Source organism: Ictalurus punctatus, chromosome 13, assembly GCF_001660625.3.
Source record: "Ictalurus punctatus breed USDA103 chromosome 13, Coco_2.0, whole genome shotgun sequence".
Taxonomy (NCBI): Eukaryota; Metazoa; Chordata; class Actinopteri; order Siluriformes; family Ictaluridae; genus Ictalurus; species Ictalurus punctatus.
This window is the reverse complement of record NC_030428.2, coordinates 15,161,086-15,186,845: the sequence shown is the minus strand read 5'-3', so window position 1 is coordinate 15,186,845 and position 25,760 is coordinate 15,161,086. Positions and strand designations below refer to the sequence as shown.

General features: G+C 38.8%; 1 protein-coding gene across 1 annotated transcript; it reads right to left on the bottom strand.

Annotated features, from left to right (window-relative positions):
- Nucleotides 1–187: 187 nt before the first annotated feature.
- On the bottom strand, nucleotides 188–24,689 carry ccdc186 (coiled-coil domain-containing protein 186). Its single transcript, XM_017483941.3, has 16 exons — nucleotides 24,537–24,689; nucleotides 19,657–20,521; nucleotides 16,986–17,112; nucleotides 14,931–15,059; nucleotides 14,156–14,368; nucleotides 13,920–14,039; nucleotides 13,040–13,144; nucleotides 12,473–12,571; nucleotides 11,903–11,989; nucleotides 11,662–11,804; nucleotides 10,803–11,058; nucleotides 10,302–10,491; nucleotides 8,210–8,290; nucleotides 7,606–7,825; nucleotides 3,327–3,546; nucleotides 188–2,297 (listed from the first exon to the last, which is right to left on the bottom strand). The coding sequence occupies exons 2-16, from the start codon at nucleotides 20,499–20,501 to the stop codon at nucleotides 2,214–2,216; spliced, it is 2,919 nt and encodes a 972-aa protein (XP_017339430.1). The 5' UTR covers nucleotides 20,502–20,521; nucleotides 24,537–24,689; the 3' UTR covers nucleotides 188–2,213.
- Nucleotides 24,690–25,760: the final 1,071 nt, after the last annotated feature.

Sequence of the window (25,760 nt, the reverse complement as noted above, 5' to 3'; positions counted from 1 at the left end):
ACTCTCCCGCTATAAACACACTGACCTGCATAATTGAATACTTGCTGATGCTTGTCCCGATGCTACAATTTGAATAAAAGGGCTCTGATGGTTCACTTGGGAAACAACCAATATCCAAACACTTTACTCAAATTATTTGTGCAGTGATACAAAGAATGACCTAATGTAAAAGAACTGTTTCAGAGAGTCAGTTTTCACTTTTTTAATTCCTTGTAAGCACCATATTTACAGAAAGGAATCCAGATTCATATATTTAAAAACAATTTACATCACATCATATCGTATCTACAAGTTTGTATAATCACAGTCTGACTACGTTAATTGAACACAGCACAGACGACAGATCAGAAAGAGATTCAACGGCATTTTTCCACTTCATCAGTTTTGATCAACACTCATACACATTCTTCAAAGATAATTCTTATCATTTCATACTTAAGACAGTTTAACAGGGAAACATAAATTATGAAACAGACCCTTAAACAGTCATTGACAGTGTTTATCTTGGAGTTCATGCTCCAAAGCAAATTTCTCTGCTCACATTGCACAATATTTTCCTCTTTGTTTGTTTGCAGGATTCGTCTCTGGTGTGTCTAGGATGATGGAGTGTAGAGAGGAAAGGTGAAGATCCCACCATTGGCCTCAAGTTGTACTGTGGTACATGGTTATTAATCCCTCTTTGCAGCGTAGGGGCAAAGGTTTACAATTCATATGTCTGGGCTTAATACCTGGAAAAGGCTGGCAGGTCAAATCATGGTCCCTGTACCTATTGCCACATCCTAAATAATCCTTCACTGTTTACTTTCTATATAAGCTTAAGAATAAAACAAAAGGAGTCCACGAGCAGCAGCTAATGACACAGTTCTTTCTAACGCTTAAATATGCAGAGCAGAGATCTCTAGGCCAGCAACTCCCCAGGCAGTCCGAATACAGCTTGTAGAAAGCATACAGTCTGGCTTCAATCCACCGAAGGAATTTGCCATCACAAATTCATTCTTTATAGGGCCTTAAATGGGACAGTTGCTGTGGGGATCACAGCTCAGTCCTGTTTTAGGGGAAAAACACCACCCCTCTCTGCCACATACAGAATGAAATAACAGAATTGCACTTATTTCCTCAATACACTAACGTTAATCTGCCTTTTCCACTGATCCCTTCAAACAGCCTCTTTAATTAAGCCGCTCAACAGCTTTCCAGAATGAAACAAAACAAACAAAAAAAAAAAGCAGTGAGAGGGAGGAGAAGAGTGAAAATATAAATGCTGACAGTTTTTCCATATAACAAATGGCAGACATTGAATTCGTCTCAGTAGGCAGGACAAAAACACAACACTGATTTAATAAGAACTTAATTTAGACCAGGAAAAAAAGCTCACTTATTAAAGACCAATGCTAATTATATTCAATTATTCCCAATGCCATTAAGATTAATATGATTTATACTGTACCAAGACACCTAATATTGGAAAAAGTGCACACAGTGTAATATTTGGCTTTCTTCTTTTTTTCTTTCTTTTTTTTTTTTTAAGTGCTTTACTCAGCCTGCAGAAAAAAAAGGCATCTAGCTGAAAGAAAATCTTGTGGCAAAAAAATATCCTCTTTCTCAAGCCACCATGTGGGAGTATGCACAAGTGTCTGCACTTTACACACATTCAGTAATTGGCACAGAAGCATAAGGGGCCAGAAAAGGAAGCAGTGGTCTTAATGTAGCAGGATAATGATGTGGAGCAGGTCTGAAGATTTCAAAAATGCACCATGAAGCCTCTTTTTCTCAATTATTAGGGTCAAGCTATTTAGAGGAAAGTGGAAGTACCTTCATCACATATGTGTGCGCTCATTCATTATCCAGGTTTACACATTTACAAATCACTGGGGTGAAATGTACAATTCTTTTATGAACTTTGTAGAGCAGGTACAGTAGGTACATTCGATGGAGAAGCTCACACCAGACAGGTGAGTGATGATGGAAAGACAGTCTAACCAAGCAGATGGAGAGGACTCAAGTCCTCTAAGAAAATCGCTCGCTTTGAGATGTGCCTTTCTCTTTTCCCAGCTTGTCAATCAGAATGAAAGAGCAAGGCTGTATGTGTGTGTTTTTTTCCCTGCCAGCCTCCTGGGTTAGCCACAAACCTCTGGTCTTTCAGAGCACCTGAACTCTTGTAAACACGTTCACATTTGTGATGTCCTGAAATGACTCCGCTGAGAGCACTATTGTCATTTTCTCCTGACGCTGGGTTCAACTGGTCGCTGCTGCTGAATCAATCTCTCAATCTCTGAACCCAAAGTCTGGAGATTCTCCTGTAGAGGAAAAGATCACATTGCTGTGAGGCATTTCTGTGCTACAAGCAGCAAAGTAGGCTTTTAAAGAGTTGAAAGAGATGAAGACCCTAAAAGGGTTATTTGAGGGTAAGCCTGAAAGGAAGTGTGGCTTCTTGCTGCTTTAATCTAATGCCAAGTATTCACTCTACATTGTGATTGGGCTTTTCCAGGCAACTGGATCAACTTCCAGCATGTGTGGCTGTCTCGAATTGAACCACCCTCTCAAAATCAAAATTTTCTCAATTTAACTGCACCTTGTGTGCCCAGCATGGCAACAATAATATCATAATAACAGAATGTCACAGAGAGAGCTTGTTGTTTATGTATGGCCTATAATGACCAGCAGGAATGAGAAAAACAGTTATAACCTGAATGCGAGTAGCTCTTTTTCCCCCCCCCCTGAGTGAGCAGTGAGCACTATACACACGTTCTGATAGATCCACCAAGGCTGAGAGGAAAGCATGTGAACTGCTGAAAACCGGGCATGTAAATTGGACTGATTAGTTCCATACAGTGCGAGCAGATCATAAGCTTTGGTTATATATGGCTGGAGAAAGTCTTTCTGAGGATTCTAACTACAACTAAACACATCCTCCTAGTAAACAGTCCCTTACTCCACCTTGATCTTATTGCTGATACATTTTCATGTACAGAAACCAGCAGTCTTTAGAGCTTACCCTCTATCCTGCTGCTTCATGTCTAATGTTTCATGCTCATAGCAGTCCATCCAGTGTGGGAATGTACTTACTATGGGTCATTAGACAATCACTGCTCAATGTGCTTTGTTTATGATAGCCATCGCCTTCTCAGCCACATAAAATTCTGCGATTAAATCAGTAAATACCAAGAGGCAGGCAACGATATCAATTCTCCAAGTGAACCATGTATAGGCAAATTACCACATACTGAGACATAATAGAATGCAGCAAATAATGGATTGTGAGAACCAAGTAGACTAGAAATATATACTAGTATAGTATATGCACTGATTAAGGCAGACCATGTTACCTTCAGTGTGATGTTCTTGAGCAGCGTGTCCTCCAGCACTGCCTGGAGCTTCCTGTTGATCTCCAATGAGAGGTCAAGGGTGAGTCCACTGTCAGCAGGGTGTGATGTGTACAGAGAGGCCATGATGCCACCTCTCTTACTCAGGTGGACTTTGTTAAAATCTGACGCCTCGGATGAGAGCGCTCCAGACTCTTCCCTCAGCACATAGCTCTGGATAATTCTGCGGGAGACATTATGGCAGATAAAGTCACTGCTCTGGTTCAGTTACAACATCAGAGCATATACATAAACACACACACACACACACACACACACGCACACGCACACACACACACTTGTTCACGGACAGTGACACATTACAAAAGCTCTGTAATGGCTGTTGTGCTGCTAACACCTCTGAGGGAAGAGGCTAAGCTAAAGTCACTAATGAACCAGGACACAGCAGAAGTCACAGAGAATTATTCACCAAATCAATGTACCTCATCTCTTTCTCTTCAGGACGTAAAGCTGCAATAAATTGCAAATAATCCAAGAACTCCAAGAAGCAATCAGTTTTTAAATTGGTGAGCTCAGCTAAACCCACTATCATGATTAATCCCCTAAAGCAAGAGTGGCTTTCTAAAAGCATTGTGCTAGCAGGAAGCCTTGCTTTCCATTACACAAAGGCATATGCCAATATATGCTGAAAATAAACATAAAGAGAAAATTAATTTCCTACTGAGGCTGTTTGTTTTTGTTAGACAGACCGCCCAGGTGAGAACTCCAAAAATAACCATCACATCTTCTGAGTGCATTTTAATAAAAGTATAAAATCTTCAGATTGAGTTATACCCTAAAAAAAACCTCAAGTCATAAAAGCATAACTTATTTTTAAGTGGCTCAATTTGGAACTGAATAGAAAGCAGCAATATGCTGATGGAAATTTGAAATCATTATTGTTACTGCCATTATTGTTCACTTTTTAATATGTAGAAAATCAAGATGAAAAGAAGCATCTCCCCCATTTCTCCCCATTCCAGACCTTTTTTTAACCGCAGTGACGCATGGCCCACATAACGGGCAATTCCATTTTAATGCTTTATTCAAACCATTTCTTGCGACAATAACATTAGAGGGCATACATGTACAGGGTGAACTCCCCAAGTAATGTGGCATAGACAGAGTTTGTAATTAAAACAGATAATCAGATACATCAGAGAAGACAGTGTTTTAAATGACCCAGCTATCTAAAACAGAGAGGGAAGGGACTAACATTTCATATTCCATAGTAAAAGCTAAAAATGGGAAAGGGGCAGATAGGTGGTGCAAAAATACAAAATTACATCCATCAGCGTTAAATGGTCTGCATTTATATAGCGCCTTTTAACCGTAGCAGTTCTACAAAGCAATTTATACTGAGGCATGTGGACCGGGAATCGAACCACCAACCCTGCGATTAGTGGACAACCCGCTCTACCACCTGAGCCACAGTCACCCAAGCAATCAATCAATCAATAATTCATTCATTCACTGCTACAAAAACAGATTGGCTTACCTCAAACTTAACTAGGGTCCATTCGGACCCAATTTCCATCACGGCAGTATTTAATAGAACAAAATGAAAAGAAATTAAATTTTTGCGTAGAACATATTATGGCTTGTATGCAAATTAGGAGAGAAGTTCATTTAAGTTTAGTATAATCGGGTTATTGTCACTATTATTATTATTTGACATCTAGTAACACTGCTTTCTGATGGTAGTTCAGAACCAGTGGCGAAACGTCCTGAAATTATTTCACTCTATGTTACTATATAAAGCCAGGGCAGGATGGCATTGGCCTGATTCTCCGCTGTAGCAGTAAGAGCAGCAGGGGGAAAGCAAGGACAGTAGCAGGCTACTTGGAAGGGCAAGTTTTATAAAATTTTAAATGCAACATTCATATATACATGCCAATGAAAGCGGCCACATACTAATCATGCTCTTTTCCTGTGTAAAATATAAACGCATCTATTAGGAGAATGTAGTCACTTGTATATAATTCACAACAATTTTTAGCCATTCTTCCAGCTTAGTACATTTTTACAGTTCAATTTAAATGCAAGAGAACATGCAAGAGACTAATATAATATCCAGCCCTTTATAACATATCTGTTTATCTCTGTAGAGATATATGGCACCAGGAGCTGAATGCACTCACTGGGGAATTGAACCACATCGACTGAAGTTTAATTCTGTAATCAAGTTACCATCCAGATGAACTGTAACCAAGTACTTTAATACACTCACATCTTCAGAACTAGATGCAGAGACGGGCACTGTGAAGTATCTCCATATTTCTTTGTCCACACTTGAGACCAGATTCTGTGTTCTTGGCAGGTATATGAATAAGGTATGAGGCATAATTAGGAATTTCTGCGATACAGTATTTCCCAATAAAAGTACAATAATATTTACCGATATGAAGCAGTTCTGTATTTGGGTAACACTGACCTCTCTATATGTCGTCTTTTTAACTCATGGAAAATAAGCAAGAGGAAAACGCACATAAATAATGGGGAAAAATGCCATATTTTTATATATATATATATATATATATATATAAAATATTATAAATATATATATATATATATAAAATATTATAAATATATATATAAATAAAATTATATATATATCATATCTTAGGGCAGAGGAAATGCTAGAAAGAGCAAAGCAGCTTGTGAAACAATAGCTGTAAATGATTCTCACTGCTACAAGGTGGCCTTGCAGTCACATTAGAGATCAACCAATGCACTTAAGCCTGATTTTTCAGAGCATCAAATGAATCTTTTTTAGCATTGACCAATGAAAACCCAGACAGACATCGGTGGTTATGGGGCATTTCATAAAATTTCAGAATACAGACAATTTATCCATTTATTCAAACACATTATCCATCATTATACACCTTGTATAATTATAATCTTGTATTGTAATAATTTAAATCTGGATTTCATAAATGACACCCCCCCACACAAAGATATAAGGCCTTCACATTTTGTCAGAACAAAACTTCCCAAAAAGGGTTGCCTCTACTCTACTCTTTATTTAATCAAGCACTCCCATCTATAGCTCATTTCCAATTTTATACCAAAAAAAAAAAAAATGAAGCTTAATAACTTAAACAGAATATCACCATAACTACATAAACAGAACATGCCCAATTAACTACATATAAACATAACTTGAAACATTACTTGGAAGCAATATAAATTAGATTTTCAGTAAGGAACAAAATATAACATGCCGTTCTATTATAGGAAAATCTGATAGGTGTTTTAGTCCTCTTATACCACAGAAATTTGCAATGGTTATCTTTTTATTTATTAAAGAATGACACCATGCTTTTTATCCATTTATAGTTACATTTAATGTTGTGGAATGTCCATGAAAACAAATTCATTCCTGTTATGACTTGTCACAACATCTAAAAATAGCCATTCCCTCATTCTCTTTTTTTCTCCTCTCTCTATTGATGTTAACAAGATGAAAAAAAAAAATGCAGCTTGTCATGTTACTGAGAAACCACAAAACATAAATGAAACAAAGAAGCTCTGGTGCATTCACCAAAGCTGAATGATCAGTTAACAAAATATCTACAGTGTGCCAATAAGGCATGAGCCTATCTTTCATCCAAAGTGAAAAATAAGGGTCTACTAGCAAAGAGCATCCATGACCACAGCACTCGTGACTTTATACTGTGCCACTAAGACAATCAAACAGAGTCATGTGGTTGGCATAAACAGGCAAATTATAATTTACTGTGTAGAGTACTCATTATAGCTCATGGCCAGCAATCTCATGCACGTCTCACAGTGGATTGAAATGTGTGTGACTGAAATCTGCTGAATGTAATGTTTATAAACACATCAGAAACGCACCCAGTGTTAACTGACTTGAAATACAGAAATGCACCTAGTGTAGTGATCCACTGCAAATTAATCACCTAGTGTAGTGATTCTAGTACAAGAACTTAAAAAAAGGAGGTGAAGAAGAGTAGAACAAGAAGACAGGTGGAAAAATGAGAACATAAAAGATAAGCTAGTATGATTTCTTCTCTACTGCTACAGTAGAGAAGAAATCTACTGTACAGGTCAGTAGTAGTAATCGAGTTTATGCAGCGCTCAGCTACCTTGAGGAATAGGAAATGGAAAATAATTAAGGGAAACAAACAGCTTCTGTGACATTCTGCGACGCTGTTTCGAGACTGGAAGGTGGTTGATTTGTTCACACCTATATTAGATTACAAGCTCTCTCACTCACTTTGTCTTTTTCCTGATCTCCTCCACAAGCTGCTTGATGTGGTCCTCCAAGAATTCGATTTTCTCGTTCTTGCGTGCATGGGCTTTCTGTAGCCGTACGATACGTTCCACCAACACGGCCTTGTCCACCTCTGGAAAGCTGTCCACCACCACCACAGACGAACCCGACTGGTTCTCAGGAGAACGATCGTCCATACTGCTGCCTCGAGCATTAAGAGATCCTGAATGACAGACAGAGAGAGAGAGAGAGAGAGAGAGAGAGAGAGAGAGAGAGAGAGAATAAACACATCTAAAACGCACTGAGAAAGAATGGAAACAAAGTCTCGCCGAATGCACTCAAGTGACAGTCACACCATACGGGGAATAACAATCAGCCTCACACAGCAGATGGCAATCACTCACACCAAGAATATAAGACCAGGATGCTTTCAAGAGGTAGATGAAAGGCATACGGGCTGACAAGCAAAAAGAAAGAAAGATAGAAACAACTGTTACGTGAGCAGGATAACCAATAACTTCTGGACTTTTAACAAAATATACAATTTATACTTTGAGCATTATGACAGCATTGTTACGATTATTGGAAGTTGAAAATAAAGGTGTACCTGAGGAACTGGAACGACTGCCCATGCTGCTGCCCTCACGATCACAGCCTCCATTCTCCACCTGTTCCAGCTTCTTGCGTGCTATTACAGAGAAAAGGACAACACGTGAAAACAAGCACCTGATAATCTCCTCATCCTCCAAGGGAGAGAGGCATTTTATTGCTCAGGGTCTCATTCCATGGACACTCATTCCATATCGTCACCACAATTTGAATAAGTTCGAATAATATACTTCAAGTTAAAGGTCCGGGCCTTGAACTGGAGAAAAGTCAACAGGCACCAGAGAGAAGGAGTAGAAATAGAGCTGCTTAAAAATACCTTCACATTCACCACATGTCCTCTATAGGAACAAATCCCCAGACTCTCTAATGTTCCGTTTTCTTTCTCTCTTGTTCTTAGCAAAGTGTGGTGTGAACATGCACTGTGGCCTAACCTAGCTTTTCCTGCAGTCATGCTGAGGAATGAATACATTACCTCAATCTGTCTGATTCTGCAGCATAGCCCCTCTACCAGCCCCCTGAGAGCTCCAGCATGGCTTTATAATTACCAACAGTGCCTCAGGAAGCCAGGGACTTCAGAGAAATGCTAATGCTCCATTAAAATAATGAACAAAGCACCATTAAAAGACTTTGTGTACAATGTTAAAATTATAAACACCAGACAGCAATCTGACGATGTTTCACGGTATTCGTGTTTTGTAACTTCTCCCCCCCACCCCCCCACAACCGTTCATTAACCGATGTTCTGGTTTCGGGCCTTGTCACTCATTACAGATAGTTTATTGCTAAGGCTCTCAACAGATTTTCTCCCTAACCCAAAAATCTGCTTCACACTTTGTGGAAATAAACACTTACATAAATAACAAACTTTTGATTGTGGGCCTGGAGGTCCTGACAGTAATTTTAGAAATACAAACTATTAACACAAAAAAAAAAAGAGATCTGAAATAGGCCTTAGACAATTTTTAATGGTAGCATTTACATAGTAACATGGCACAAAAAGAAGTGCTTAAATTGGATTAAATTGGCCAAATGATTTAACAAATTCAAGTCTCTCTTATTTTCCATTAATGCCACATGACAACATCTTACTGAGCCAAATATATAGTGGCCCAAACACAGCATTAGAAAACCTGACATTAATTGTGATACCTCCCGCATTATTTTTAGTCTTTATAGAAGTCTTGGTCTGGTTACGGTTGTTAGAGTACGGTTAGTCATGATGACCAGTGGTGCTGGAAAGTTTGTGAACCTTTTAGAATTTTCTATATTTCTGCATAAATATGACCTAAAACGACATCACGTTTTCACAAATGTCCTAAAAGTATAAATAAATGACCAAGTATAATATTTTTGTCTCATTTGTTGAATTGGGTTCTCTTTTAGGACTATCGTGTGTGAAAATCTGATGGTCATGCTTCGGCAGATATCTACAAAATTCTAGAGGGTTCACAAACTTTCAAGCACCACTGTATGATCAGAGAGTTACGTCACCTGGGTATTTTTCAATGCTGATAAAAATGCATATGCATCTATTACCGTCAATCAGTTCATTTATTTTACCTAACCACGCTCTTTACTCCAGTGCTTCTCTGCTCTTTTGCATCTGGCTGCGACTCACACGACATGCCGCTAAATCATATTCCTCCATTTCTCCACTCAGCAATGTTGTAAAAACACTTCGCTTGTCTAAACTGCTACTGTTGTAAACACTTTAGTAGCACACTACTGCTACTTCTGCTGCCACTCCTAGCATGTTCATAACTTCACAGCACACAATGGCTATCGAAAGCACAAAAGAATACTGCTGACCAGAACTTAACAAAATAACTATCTATTTTCGGCTGAGAGGCACTGTCACGCTAGTTTAATTTTTTGCCCCCTTAAAAACAGAATTTGATCGTTTTTTTTTTGGGTCTTCTGTACAAAGATTTTATAAATAAACTTTTCTGTTAATATTCACCTCCGGCTTGTGTGTTTTTAACTGGTTGATTAACACCATGAAACCTTGATATTTTTTAGATTAGGTTATCATACCATGAAGATTTCAGAATGTAACAGCCATAGTGCTGGGGTTACTTTGCTTCTGTTACCTTGTGTGAGATGCTTTGTCAGATCCTTGATGTTGGCTGCTTGCTTCCTTTTCTGTGTAGCCAGCTCGTCTCTCAGCTCTTCTACTCTCGTCTTCAGATGCACAATCTCGGTTTGCAAGGCAAATCGCTCTGTCTGTAGAGCCTGGACTTCATTGTGCATTCGCTGTTCCTCTCTCTTCAGCCTTGCTGTCTGAGCGTGCGCACACACACACACACACACACACACACACACACACACACACACACACACCAATCTATTTTATACCCAAGAGAGGCATACAAGTCATAATCATTAAATCAGTGTGTTCTTTTCTAGCAGGTGAGTGATGAGGCTGCTTTTGAGTTGTAAAAATAGTTCAATTTAAAGCTTTTAATGCAGAACACGCTCTCAGTATTGATTTAGGTAGCTGTGGGGTGGAATAGATAATAATAGTCTTGAACATATAATTTACATGTCCATACTAGGATCACGTGCTCTAATGTGATCATGTGTGAGCGCACCATGTCTGTCAGGGCCCTCTCAGTCTCCTCCAGTCTGCTCTGTAGCTCCCTGGAGTTAGTGATCATGTGGTCCAGTTGAGTCTGCAGGCCATTGCTTTCAGACTGTAGCTGAGCATTCTTACTCGTCATTTTCTCCATGAAGGCCAGGAGCTCAGCCTCTCGCGCTCGGCCACCCTGTACGTCTTTGTGTAGGTCCGCGATCTGCAAGTTCACACTCTCGACCTCCTCCCTCAAAGAGACCATCTCCTGCTCATCTCTATCAATCAATATACACACACAAGAATGGAAAACATTATAGCAAACAAATACACAGATTTTAGCGATTTACTGCAATTTCCATTTCTGAGTCAAAGCCATAAATAATTCCTAGAAGACATAGAAATTATGATGTATAATTAACTGTCATATGTCCTAATGACTCAGTGGCAACCCACCGAGACTCTCACATCCATACACACAAATAATTCTGTAAACTGTAGCAGAGGCCCTATGATCACACACAGAGTGCTATGATCACACAGTGACACAGAGTCACCCTTGCATCTCATTGTTAGTAGGAACAGTCCCACCGCCGAGAACTGAAACACGGACCAGCTACTTTAGCCATATTTTTGATGTCATCATCTGATGTAAAGCCACGCCCAATGGTCTGTGTTCAGGTCATCATCACATTGTAAGAGATCATATTAATTTGAAAACTCTTTCCTAATGTGATGCCACTTTGGAGACCAGATGGGAAAGTGGAATGCTCCATGGAACCAATACTACAGTAGCTATGGGCTTGTTTGAGTCATTAAGGGCACTGCGAGTGGTATGATTAATTGGTCCTGGGTTAGTGGTTTGCGGGTGCCTTCATTACCTCTGATGCTGCTCCTCTAATCTCTGAATGTCCCTCAGCTTCTCACGCTGGTTCTGGATCTCAGCCTTCTGTCTGTTAATGATCTCTCTGTATTTACATAGCTCATCTTCCCATCGAGGCCTTTCATCCTCCAGACATTTTACCTGTACGTGAGAGAGGGAGAGAAAATAAATATGGATATTCATAAATAAGAATGTATACTATGTATATACATCATATATGATTTTTCTTTTTAGCTCACCTTGGTTCTTAGAGTGGTAAGCTCATCCATGCCTTCTTTGAAGCTCCTCTTTAGATCCTCCAGCTCCTTAATCTTGGCTCGATGCATCTGTCAATCACAGTGGAAAACATGAGGCAAATGAGCCTTCTCCAGAGCTACAAGTCCCATTAGCCAATTGCTTCGTTCCACCCATTCTAATTAGCAAAGTGACGGCTGAGAGAACGCTCCAAGTAATGATAACAAAGTTTATTAAAGCTAATAAAAATGCAAATAATGCTTCACTTAAAATCTTCTGGTACTTCAAGACAATAATTAAAATGGATTTACTAGCATGTCAATACTAGCCAAGAAAACAAGCTAAAAGCTCAATATGGCCTCACAATGTCAATATAGGAGTTCTTTACAATTCGAACATGCACAAGATGTAAGTAATGACATGTTGTAGATCCACAAAAATAGAATCTTAACACACAATAAAAAAAGGTGTTTGGTTGCAGCACTGTTTCTGATGTGTTTAAAACCAGCATCTGTGAAAGGTTGAAAGGAACAGACTCTGTGAGACAGGTGTAAATAAAACAATAAGGAGTTCACCTCCAGCTGGTCTGTCTGTTCCTGCTTGTGCTTCTCCAGCTCACCCTTTGTCTCCCGCAGCTTTGCATCCAATTCATTAGACTTAATTTCCTCGGACTCCTAGACAGTGAAACGGAGTAATTTAATTGTGCATTATGAACCTGAAGCAAAATAAGTCATTCCCCCTAACAAAGGATAAGGAATTCATGTCACGCCTAGCTTTATTGTGCTTTGTATTGTGCGCTTACTCGTATATATTATAGATATAGATTTGTGCAAATGGGTTTCAGTTATACACATACAATTATACACATATCTAGACTGTATACTTTTGTACTATACATTCACATTATCAGAAATGTATAGGGTTAGAGTTTCACCTTTTATCCCCCGAAACCTAAAAAGAATATAGCAGGACTATATTATAGCATGTTATATAGTATTATGTTAGCATGTTCAGAGATCAAGGACCTGCAAACTAAACAGCAGTCAATACTGTCCTCTAGTGGATATTTGAAACTCTCGGTGGTACTGCCTGGTTAGCATATTTAACACAAATTTAACAATAAACATCCTATTTAGGCTTGCCTGATAGGTTCGAATCATGTCTTGGCAATTTTTGCGGATCTGTTCGGTCTCCTCTTTCGCTTGGGTCAGCTTGGCAGTCGTTTCTTTTAACTTGTCCTTTGTTTCCTGTTTTTTTAGGGAAATATCAGAACACCACAAAATAAAAAATATTGATAATTGAAAATAGTACAATACAATAAAGACACAATAGACTAGAGATCGACCAACATTGATTTTTTTATTTATTTTTATAACCGATACTTGCATGTTTATGTGCCCGATAACCGATATTTATTTATTGTTTTACTTCTATTTTTGACACAGAGATAATACCACCACTGAACAAACCGTTTTATTTAGAACAATTGTCAATTTCAATTCCTCCTTGCATACAAAACAAAACTCTTATTTATACACCAATAAACAGAGGGGCCTGAAAGAGTGCAAAAAATAAAGTGCACTGTTACTAAAGTGTCAAAATTTTCAATAAAAGCTTCGATGAGGTAAACAGATTACATGACTCCATGAGTTTGTCTCTATTTCTTTGCACCACACTGCTTAAACTACATATCAAAGCATTTAAGTAACATGTCTCATTTGCACATTAATGGCTGGTACGGTGGTCCTCCACACAATTCCCAAAACATCCACAAGATGGCGCCATTTACCGGTGGATCCGATATTTAAAAAATGATAACCGATTACGAAAAAATGCTAAATATCAAGAAAAATATAGATAAAACCAATTATCAATCTCTACAATAGACTGACAATGGGACTAGGTCTGGGACATGCCGCAAGTCTGCATCAAATTACACATGAAAATGTGAGGTTTGTTTGTTTTTTTGGTGAAATTTCCCTTAATAGAATTTCATCACTGTTAGCTGGTTTATACAATTACCTTATGAGCATCTGTCTCACTCTTTAATTTGTTCTGGGCCCATTTCACTTTGATGATATGAGAGTTGATCTCATCTTTGAGCTTTTCCAGTTCCCGAGACAGCCTGGTCATGTCATTCTCCTACAGAAACAAGAACGAAACAGTGAATAAATGGCAGAATTAAAAAAGGTCAGCCAGCCATTAAAATCAGACAGCTTTTATCATTGTATATTCCATATAGATCAGAGTGCTTTTACTTTGGCGTCATGTAGCTGCTGAAGCCGTCCTTTCTCCTGTGCCAGCTGGTTCCCCCTCCTGGCTTGTTTGTCCACCTCTGCTGTTGCCTCTCTGAGCTTTCTCTCCAATTGCTCCTTTTCTCTACGGAGGTCCAGTGCCTCTTTTTCCCCTCGCACATACTTCATAACCATGGCCTCCTTCTCCTGGCGTGCCTCCTCACACTTCTTACCAGCCTGAAGAGAGTAAAATCATATAATAATGCAACATCATAGCCATGTCTAATTGCATTGTTTAAAATCATCTAGAATTTTTTTTTTTGCAGGAGTTGTCCGAAACCTGTCATAATGTGGTGCTTTCAGTATTCAACTTGGCAAGTTTTGGTGTATATATGAGGTTCCCGTTTGCAGGAAAGAGAAGAGCGGTGACACTGTTGTGAGAATTTTTCATGAAAGAGAAGACCAGTCTGACCAAACCCGTCTATAATAAGTAACACTCATTTCACCTACCTACCAAATCTAGCTTAACATTAGACCTTGATAACTGAAGACAGGCTCAGAATTAAACATGAGCCAATATTGGGACTATGAGTGAGAGATAAAGAGAGACAACAGTGCCACATTCTATTGGGAAATGAGACAAGGATGAGGGAAAGAGAACCACAGTCTAGTCATTGTTTAGGAGTAACTGATCCACTGTGGAAGAAAAAGAGCTTTGTGTGGGAAAGGGGGAAGGGCATCATCTTGGACGATTGTTTCCATGGTACCAGTGGCAGTGGTCATAGTGATGACCTCTAACCTGCTCAAGGCGGTAGGACATCTCCCTCTGCATCTGCTGAATCGTGTTCTTAGCTGCCTGGTCCTGGTGAACCAGTTTGTCCTTGGATTCTTTCAGCTCCTTCAATAATTCCTCCACCCTGCTCTCAAACTGGTAGGACAAGAAGAGACAGTTATTGTTTTAAAAAAATCTGCTCAGGAATGTTTAGGGCAAGGCTAATCACAAACACTTGCTTTATGACGACACAAAAGCTGGTTTGACAGGGCAGAGTTACTCAAAGTTAGTGGAAATAACCGGGAACAGCACCCTGACTCAACATCAAAGATCGTGACCATATACACACCTGGTATGGGTGGCTAAATTTATTTCCTACAGCCTCTCTGTACCCATGACCAAATTATATGTGGGTTGGCTTTGATTTAAAGCAAACGTCTGCCTTTTTAATTACGACGGAAAACGCCTAAACAGCTGCCAGGTTATTAGTGTCTTTACAGACAAGAAAAGCTTCAATGGTGGACAGATAACACATTTATTAGCTATCCCACAGGACATGTAAAAGCTCCATTGTGCTGCTCAGGCCTATGTTATGGTTGCCTGGAAAATGATTATACCAAAAAGAAGCAGCTGACATAATATAATAATGTTGAGCTAGTTTGCTAGTTAAGTCTATTAATACAGACTAAGTGACATGCACGGGTATGTGAAATTTATCTGATGTAGCACATTGTGTTTGTGCCTTCAACAAAATGTCATCCTTACATCTCACCTAAAAGATACGTGTTCAAATCTGCTTAGTATCTTCCATTTCGTGCTGATGTTTGATCGTAAAGTGACTTTTGCGAAAGACTGGTGTAATATTACGATGGCGCCAGTCTTTGTTTTGCTGGCTTTCGTCAGCGTTTCCACATATCGGTGTGTTCCTGATTGTGAAAAGATCGACTGTCATCTGTACACACCTAGTGAGAACTGTTCCACCATCTGCCAGTTTGTGTCTCGGCTGATGTGTGTGAAGCAGGCAGTGGGATTCAGAAGCATGTGCTGGAGTTATAGTATTGTGGAGAGTTGCGCCACTGTGAAGTGTGTTAAGTTTAAACATAGCTACACACCAAATGTTTTGTGAAAGCCAATAAGTAGTAGGGATTTTCCATTTTTTCAGGTTTGTTAAACCTACTTCTTTGACATGCATCGATAATTAAAAGGAAATAAATTAACGGACGGATGGACAGACAGATATATCTCTATATATAACTTTTATTTTTAATGTTAGCCTGGACATGAAATCTGCTTGTCTTGAGGACCAAGGTTCTTATTCATCCACCGCTGAACTGCCTGTGTCTCTCCTAAAGAATGACTCACTATCAAAAGTGGGAGTAAGAGCTTTACATAATTGGTTTTGTTCACAGTGTTGGTGTTTGCCGAGATATAGAGCACTGCTAAGATTGCATCTCTGTCCCTTGCTCTCTCTCCAAGAAAAGACGCAGTCAATGTGTCTGATAAGACACTGTTGAGATGATGGAGCACAGATGCCCCTTCGAATTCAGCTGTGATGAGAAGCTGTGAAGGTATAGTACATACAGCAGTTTCCTGTCATTACTATGATACCAGATTATTGCTCTTTAGACACAGCAGGACTCCTGGGCTACTCTGTGATTTGTGTTATTACCCTCTGTGACAAAGGCCCCCATTGGACTGAACTAGATTGCAATCTCGCCAAACCCATGGCTGGCCTCAAAGAGGTGTACTCTACACCAGATGCTGGCTCTTCAGTAAACAAGCACATTAATCAGAGAGGAGAGCCTGAACAGGCTATTCAGGTCTGCCATCTGAATTGGCAGGAGCAGGCTTATTTCACTAAACACAGTGGCAGTTACATTTTATCAGCTGCTATTATTAGCCTTGTTATTGACCATGCCTCAAATAACAGTGGTCAATCTGGAAAAATAAATAGAGCCAATGGTAGGCTGTATACAGAGTGGAACTGTATAGTGATTATCATCACCAACATGCCACTTTACGTCAGAGCAAAACACTGCATACTGCCTGACTATAGCTTAATACCTAGTGATACCAGTTTACCTTCTTAATAGTGAAAAGATGTTGTTTCTCAGTCTCCACCCTCTTCTTAAGCTCCTCCCTCATGTTGTCTTTCTCAGAGCAGATGCCCAGAATCAACTCCTGGTGTTTCTTATTCTCATCCAGCAATCTGTCACACAATTAAAGCAAGTGTTATTGTAACAGCTTTACAAACATAGCTCAGTGTTTTTACTGCCTGTCAGCATTTGGAAGGGTTTCAACTATAACAAGTGTTCAAAAATGATTACTGATCATGCTCTTTAACAAGATTTTTAACACAGCTCAGTGCTGGACTGGTTGGAGTTTCTAGGCAAAGCAGGTGTTCATATGGAAATGTGGAAAGTAAAACCACAAGGGAATGTAGACACATACAGCGCAAACACAGCAGGTGATAAGACATGTTCATTTTCGAATGACAGGGTACCTGCAGATTTGAGCTAATTCAATATTGGGTTGCAACAATTAAAGGACAAACTTCTATAATGGAAACTGTTTCAACAGAATTTCTTTAGTAGTTTGTCTGTTATGAAGCACGTACCAAGTTATTTAAATCGATTAACTTATAAGTTGATGAACGCTAGAGTGTTTCATTCTTTTAAGAAACACAAAAATGTATATTTTAATACGTGCTGTGTGTTAAGTCAACAACTCGCCTGCTTTCGGTTCACATCTACAGTACTGGGAGTCGATCCCAAAAAGAGACGGTCCCCTGATTTCAGGCAGTGAAAACACCATCAACCCCAAAGATTTGGGGTCAGTTCCACACACTGGAAATTATTCTCCTCACTCGAACACAACAAAATTAATATCATCTGAGGATGGATATTGGCTTTTATTTTGAATCTGAGAGAATCAAACATGGCTTAAAATGCACACAAGACCCTCTCACAGCACTGAGACCTATTGGTCTGACTGAAATAAATAAATAAATAAATAAATAAATAAATAAATAAATAAATAAAAACATACATACATACACACACACACAGTAAAAAAGGTACAGAATACTGTGACCATGTGTTAGTCTGGTTTGACAAAAGTGATCATCAGACATAGTTGAGAATATTCTGAGGTCATGTCACACTATCTGATGAATTAGTGACCCGTTATTTAATTAAGTGTAGTTAAGAGATCTGTAGTTGTGTTAGTTGATTGAAGATTTGGAATTTTTTTACGAAGCACTGTATGTGAACGCAATATCTAGTCTTAATAAGATAAAGTCCAGCAAGTCCAAGTGTTGCCAATGGGGCAGGACAAAAAAAAGTAAACACTAATAAAGAATGAATGAATGAATGAATGAATAAATCAAACCATAAATTAATGGCATCCACTAGAGAAAATAAGACTATTAGGCAGCTTTAGAAAACATTAAAATAAATCTAACAAAATTAATAAACAATTTTCAAAAATGTGTCATTCATATGAAAAATATAAATCATATAATTATAGTCATAAATCGATAACAAAAATAATACATCATTTTTGACAAAATGTCAAAAATATGATCTCCTATAATTAGGGGATCTTTTTTCTCAGTAAAATTTTCATTTGTCTGATTTTTTGGCATGTTTATATCTGCCTTTAGCTAAAAAGCTATTTCAAATAAACACACAGTTTTTATTCTACATACACGGCAGTTGCCCAAAAAGATTATGAAAGTATTTCAGCTCTGTAACAAACCACAATTTATTTTATCCCGTGAGCACTTACCTGAGATCTTACGTTCCCAGTAAATGTTCTGTTTGTGTGTTTTCCATAAACCTACAACCTTATATATAACCTTTTCAATAGTCAATACAAGATGTATACAACAAAAGATTTATCACAATTGCAATATCTTATAATATGCCTCCCTGATGATCTCATAAACAAAATATACACCTGATGAAATAACATCACATCCAGATTAAGAATGGCTTGTCAGATAAGCATGAGACGGGGGAAAGGAGGGACGAGGAATCTGTGTAAATCAGGAATGTCAGGAATATCAGGAATGCAAATCTAATCTATCCTGTGGTTGAGAAACAACTGTTTGCAACACTCTTGTCTGCTAATGCAAAATGACTTTTTGTTGGCAGAGCCAGAAGATGATCCCAGCATACCAGAGCAGACTGATATTACACTGTTCATCAGAACAAAGAGACAAATAAATAAATGGGGGGAAAGACCTGTTACACAGACTCTGGGAAGACTACCTAAAGCAGGATTTTACAAAACAAATCTGTGACTTTTCCATGACTTTTTTTTTTTTGCTTATTTGTGAATAAAATTTCCTTCTGCCAAAAAACTGGAAATGCCATGGGTTTATCACTTTTAGAGCAGAGGTGCTGATCCTTAATCCCCTGTCACACATTTGTCCAATACTATTTTTCTAAATTAAACCAAAATTAGCTACTTTAAAGTGAGCTGATATTTTAGCAAAACTTTACCAGGTCTGGAAAATGAAGTTTAACTTTAATTTGAAACTTAAAATGAAATTTTCAGGACTCTGAGAACCCTGTGCTAGACAAACATAGAAATAATTAAAAACCTAGTGAGGCATTTTTAATTTTCACACAATTTTGCCTTTTTGTTATGACTCAACGTGACCTCTCTCTGCAGCAGCATGCAAACTACCAAACCAGTCATACACAGTAGAATATGTAAACGACAAATATTTCTAAATACTCAATACCTTTTGATGGCCTTTTCCTGTTGCGAGTACTTGTACTGGACACACTTCTCAAACACAACCATGGAGCCCTGATCCTTGGGCAGACCGTTCAGAGGGTTCGCTCTGCTGCTGCCTTGCTCCAGTACCTGACAGCTCAGCAGCTCTGACTCCAACTCATCCAGCAGAGATTCCTGAGAAACCGAGCGCTGGATCTCAGACATTAGCTTCCTGCTGCAGTCTGTATCATACAGGTTAGCACTGGACACAGAGTTTGAGTGATTAGCCTCATGCTCTGGCGAAACTGCTAAATCTGAGTTGGTCACGTTGCCAGTTTGACTGCTTAGACCTTGAGGTTTGGCAGCATCCCCTGATGGACTTACTTCATGTGAAGGTGTATTGTTTGACTCACAAGATTCTCTTGCATCATCTGGAACACTAGAAGAGGCCACTTTTCGGTCCTCGGTATGACTGGAAGGCAGCACAACCTCTACTGTCCCGTCCTGTACAGCAGGCACTGTCTCTATAAGTCCGTTAGGAAGAGCTGGAGGAGTCCTGGTATCATCTACGGAGGCGGTTCCACTGTCACAACTGTTAATGCCATCCTCCTGTTCATCTTCTGCAGTCGTTCCTTCCTGGTCTGATGTGGAGAAGTCCAGCCTCAGCCCTAAACTCTCAACACCATCAGACTGAATGCTGTCCAACACACTGTCCTGTTCAGCTTCAACATCGTCCTCAACACCTTTAAGCTCCTGTCCAGTACCATCTCTGATGACTTGTGATGGCCCTGTGCATGCTGAGTTGACGTCTGTGTCGTGAGGAGGATCGGGAGTGGGGTGCTGTTCTCCCAGACCGTCACACTGCTCCATGCTCTCCTAAAACTCCACACCTGGAAGGGGCAAGAAATTATTACCATCTGCAGATTAGCACTACTTTTCTGCTACTTCGTTAACAATAAACAGCATTTCATTTCAACGATTCTTTAATGTGTCACAAAAAGTGTTGCAACATTTTATAACTGTTTTGCATTATCATACTTCCTTCCTGCAAAGGGGACAGCGAGAACATGAAGGTCACTTCCTCCTCCTTCTGACCAAACTCAGGTTCTGGCATGGTCCTCTACACACCAAAACAATGGAAACTCCATCCCTGTTTCACACACCGAGCCTACTGCTTGAGTAAATTTGAGCTGGTATTCATCATACTGGCTTTCATTCGGTGACATACTCACACTGCAATTGTTCTCTTATGAACTTGACTGATACTGTCACAGATGCCAATCCCATTAGAGGACAATCATGTGCTACAAGCGTATACGAGACCTTTATCTGAATACAGCACTCCCAGAAAGTAAGTGTGAGGGCAAAATTCAAAAGGGTTGAACTTTGGACAGAGTACTTTAAATCAGGGTACGGTAAACTGTAAAGTGACTAACACGTCATGGGACTGTCTGGTCCTCCTGGGCAAACTTAATACTGTGTGTTATACACAGCTGGGCAATAGGACAATATAAAAATTCTGATTTGATGTGAAGATATGAATTCCTACAAATGAGAGGACTCCGCCATAGTTATTGTCCTTTGCTAAATTGTTTGAGGTAGCGTTTATGGCCCAATAAAATATTCGGCAATTCGTTGGGCAAAATTTGGCTACAAGTTGTGGTGTTTTCTCCACATTAAACAAATCAAATCTGGCTAGTATCTTTATTTTCTCTTGACCACGAGGGTGAGAAAAGTCAATAGCGAGTAGAGAATTTTTCCTCCCCTGGCTATTTAATGACAGAAGACAAAAACACAGGGATGACTGCTAGACTACTGATACCACTTGCCTGCTGGGCAACTATGAATAAAATAAAAATGACCGTTTGGCACTGCCTGTAATAATAACAATGTCATCTTGATATGATATATACACATTACATTCCAGGGTCTGGATGCACACCCCTAGAATTATATAGGCTATGCAACCCATTTCAAATGCGTTATATGCAAACTATTTTAGTATAAGCGTAAAAAAAACTAGACAATTATTTTAGAACTAGACAAAAGTTATTATGACTGTGCAGCAATTATTCTCGCCTGATATTCTAGCTAATATGGAAACTACACAGACAGGCTACAGGTTCCCAACCCTGGTCCTGGAGTAACCCTGGCCCTGTACTGCACACTGTAGCGTTTTCCCTGCTCCAACACACCCCTGTCAACTCAGGAAAGGCTGATTAGTTGATTCGGATGTGTTGTTATTAGGGAAAACACTAAAATGTGCAGGACAAGGGTTACTCCAGGAGACACATCCAATAGTCACTTTGATATACCAGGTTCAAATGATTAAACAGGTGGAATCAGGTGTACTATTTCCAAGTTGGAATGAAAACGGGAAACCACCTCAGAATGTTTGAGGATAAGATTAGAGATCCCTGTTGATCAAACGGTCAACATAAATGAGTCAAAAGAACTAAAAGCACAGTTGACAGTTATGTATTGGCTATTAATCAAGTTCTTTCCAGAACTGTACTTGAAATGTTGATAATCCTTCTTTTGAAAAATAAAAGTAATAAGGCTTGCTAACTGCTGATGTTGAAGATACCGAGGTAAATGGTGACACAGTGTGAAAGAGAGAGTTCAGGATCATCACTCATGTTAGAAGTGAACTTCAGGAATTGTTGTGATCATATTATATAATGTGCTGAAAATCTGAAGAAAGTGGGTTTCTGAAATGGCAATGTTTCTTATCTCAAATTCATTAAAAGCCAAAAAAGTCAGTGAACTTGAAAAAGCTCAGGATTAGAAGCTCCCACACAGTGGTGCTTGAAAGTTTGTGAACCCTTTAGAATTTTCTATACATCTGCATAAAAATGACCTAAACCATCATCGGATTTACACACAAGTCCTAAAAGTAGATAAAGAGATCCCAGTTAAACAAATGAGACAAAAATATTATACTTGATCATTTATTTATTAAGAAAATGATCCATTATCTTATATCTGTGAGTGGCAAAAGTATGTGAACCTCTAGGATTAGCAGGTAATTTGAAGGGGAAATTAGTTTCAGGTGTTTTAAATGAATGGGATGACAATAAGGTGCGAGTGAGTGCCATGTTTTATTTAAAGAACAGGGACCTATCAGATTCTGATCTTCACAACACATGTTTGTGGAAGTGTATCATGGCACGAAGAAAGGAGATTTCTGATAATCTCAGAAAAATTGGGGGTGTGAGTGAGCGCCCTGATTTATTTAAAGAACAGGGATCTATCAATCTATCTATCCATCACACATTTGTGTTGGTGTATTATGGCATGAAGAAAGGAGATTTCTGATGATCTCAGAAAAAGAGTTGTTGATGCTCATCAGGCTGGAAAAGGTTATAAAACCATCTCTAGAGAGTTTGGACTCCAACAATCCACATTCAGATGGTCTGTGAACAAATGGAGGAAATTCATGACCACTTTAACCTCCTCAGGAGTGGTCACCCAATAAAGATCACTCCAAGAGCAAGACGTGTAATAGTCAGAGAGCTGACAATGAACCCAGGGTAACGTTTAAGCAAATAAAAGCCTCTCTCACATTAGTGAAGGTTAAATGTTTATCAGGAGAACACTGAACAACAATGTATGGCAGGGTTCAAAGGAGAAATCCACTGCTCTAAAACAAAACAAAACAAACAAAAATAAAAACAGAACATTGCTGCCCATCTGCAGTTTGCTAAAGATTGCATGGACAAGCCAGAAGGCTGTTGGAAAAATGTTTTGTGGATGGATGAGACCAACATAGAAATTTTTTGGTTTAATGAGAAGGGTTAAGTTTGCAGAGAGGAAAACACTGCATTCCAGCATAAGAACCTTATCCCATTTGTGAAACATGATAGTATCATGGTTTGAGTCTGTTTTGCTGCATCTGGGCCAGGACGGCTTTCCATCATTGATGGATAAATGAATGCTGAATTATACCAGTGAATGTTAAAGGAAAATGTCAGGACATCTGTCTGTGATCTGAATCTCAAGAGAAAGTGGGTCATGCAGCAAGACAATGACGACCTTAAGCACACATGTCGTTCTACCAAAAATGGTTGAAGAAGAATAAAGTTAATGTTTTGGAATGGCCAAGTCACAGTCCTGACCTTAATCCAATAGAAATGTTGTGGAAGGACCTGAGGAAAGCAGTTCATGTGAGAAACCCACCAACATCCCGGAGTTGAAGCTGTTCTGTACTGAGGAATGGGCTAAAATTCCTCCAAGCCGATGTACAGGACTGATCAACAGTTACCAGAAACATTTATTTTCCTCAATAAATAAATGATCAAGTGTAATATCTTTGTCTCATTTGTTTCTCTTTATCTACTTCTAGGACTTGTGTGAAAATCTAATGCCGTTTTAGGTCACATTTACGCAGAAATACAGAAAATTCTATCACAAACTTTCAAGCAGCACCGTATCTTTTTCTGAACTAGCTATATGAATAAAACACCTTCTCAGTGGGCTAAGAAAGTGGGTCTGATCCCAAGAAGATCTCAAAGGAACAAGAAACAAAAGGTTTTGAAATCGATACCATGGACGTAGCCACAGCTTAGCTACCTGTCAACCGCATCCATAGTCACTGACTTCTCCTAAATAAACAGTTGGACATTTCTGAAGACGGAGTCAAAAGCCTGCTATAGCTAAAGCTTCGCTATCTTCGTTAAAACACGAGAGATCATAACATAAAAGATTTGATATGTTGCCAGAACAGAATATTTATCTACCGAAACTAGGCATTAGGAGTCGAGTTAATGTTAGCCACGGAGTGTACTAGAAAACACCTGATTAGCCAGCTAGCCAGCTAGCCTGCTAGCTAACAGCTGTCGGAACTGCAGTGTGTCTGAAGCACAATCTCACCGGAGAATACCTCAAATGTGACATTTAACTCACCCGTTATGTCAGGTCCATTCAGTACGACTGTTACAAAGGTAGTCACAACACAGCGTGTCCACCGTCCTTATGTTAACTCCAGTTGAGGTGACACATCAACAAATATGGCCACTGAACACTGCACCGACGGCAGGCAGTGAAAGACCAGGCAATGCGCATGCGCAGTAAACGCAGTTGTTGTTGCTTTATCGTCGCTGAAATTTAAAAGTGAAACGAATGCGTGAGAAATAGCAAGATTCAGGGCATTTGTACTAACTTGGATTAGATAGGATATGAGAAAACATGTGACATTTGGGAAACCGGTATTTTATTAATGTTTTATCCCAGGTAATGGATTTTGTTGAGTTGTGCAGTATATAAAATTAATTAAACACAATCAGACAAGTGGACAAAGACATCTGGGGTAGTATTCACAAACACCATGTGAATGTATGTATAATATATATTGACAAACGTCCTGCTCTGATGGTGTTTGTGAAAACTACCCCAGATATCTTTGATATTTTCCGGGAGGGAGGTATCTGTCTCGATTTGTGAAAAGAGTACTGAAATAAATAAATAAATAAATAAATAAAGACAGCACCAACAATACATACAACACATTCTTTTGCCATGAAATGAAAAATCAGGGCTAGTACACAGCTAGCCCAAATAATTCACCTGCTCATTGACGAGGATATTATATTTCAGCATGTATTTTCTAGCTAAACCTCTCCCTGTGGCATGTTATATCCATCTGTCAGATCATTTGACCTAGACTATAAATAATTTTCTACTTTTCAGCCTCACAACAGTTAACCCACAGAAACTTACCATCATTTCTGAATGAATATGTAAACAAACAAACAAAAAAAACATAATTTGGGGGAAAAGTATATTAAATCAGATCTTATATGAAAACTGCAAGTGTTACTGGGGTAAACTGAGGTAATCTCTCTATGATATCTGACTCAAGAAACATCAAAAGTTAAAAGAAAAAATTCTCCTTCCAAGCATTTGATCATGCAGTAAATAAACAACCAAATAGATAGAAAGACAGACAGATATATATATATATATATATATATATATATATATATATATATATATATATATATATACAGATAGACAAACAGATAGATAGACAGACAGAGAGAGATAAACAAGCAAGTACATAAACAAATAAAACGTCTGGATTTTTTACATATATTTTGTGTTTATACTGCAGGCATTGTAGCGTTTACT

Bases quoted from the DNA above. Each gene is read 5' to 3' on its own strand.
- ccdc186 (XM_017483941.3), bottom strand. From the start codon at position 20,501: ATGGAGCAGTGTGACGGTCTGGGAGAACAGCACCCCACTCCCGATCCT. The intron at 17,113-19,656 runs GTATTGAGTATT...ATTGTGTGACAG, and splicing joins CAGGAAAAGGCCATCAAAAG to ATTGCTGGATGAGAATAAGA. The intron at 13,145-13,919 runs GTAATTGTATAA...CTAAAAAAACAG, and splicing joins GTGAGACAGATGCTCATAAG to GAAACAAAGGACAAGTTAAA.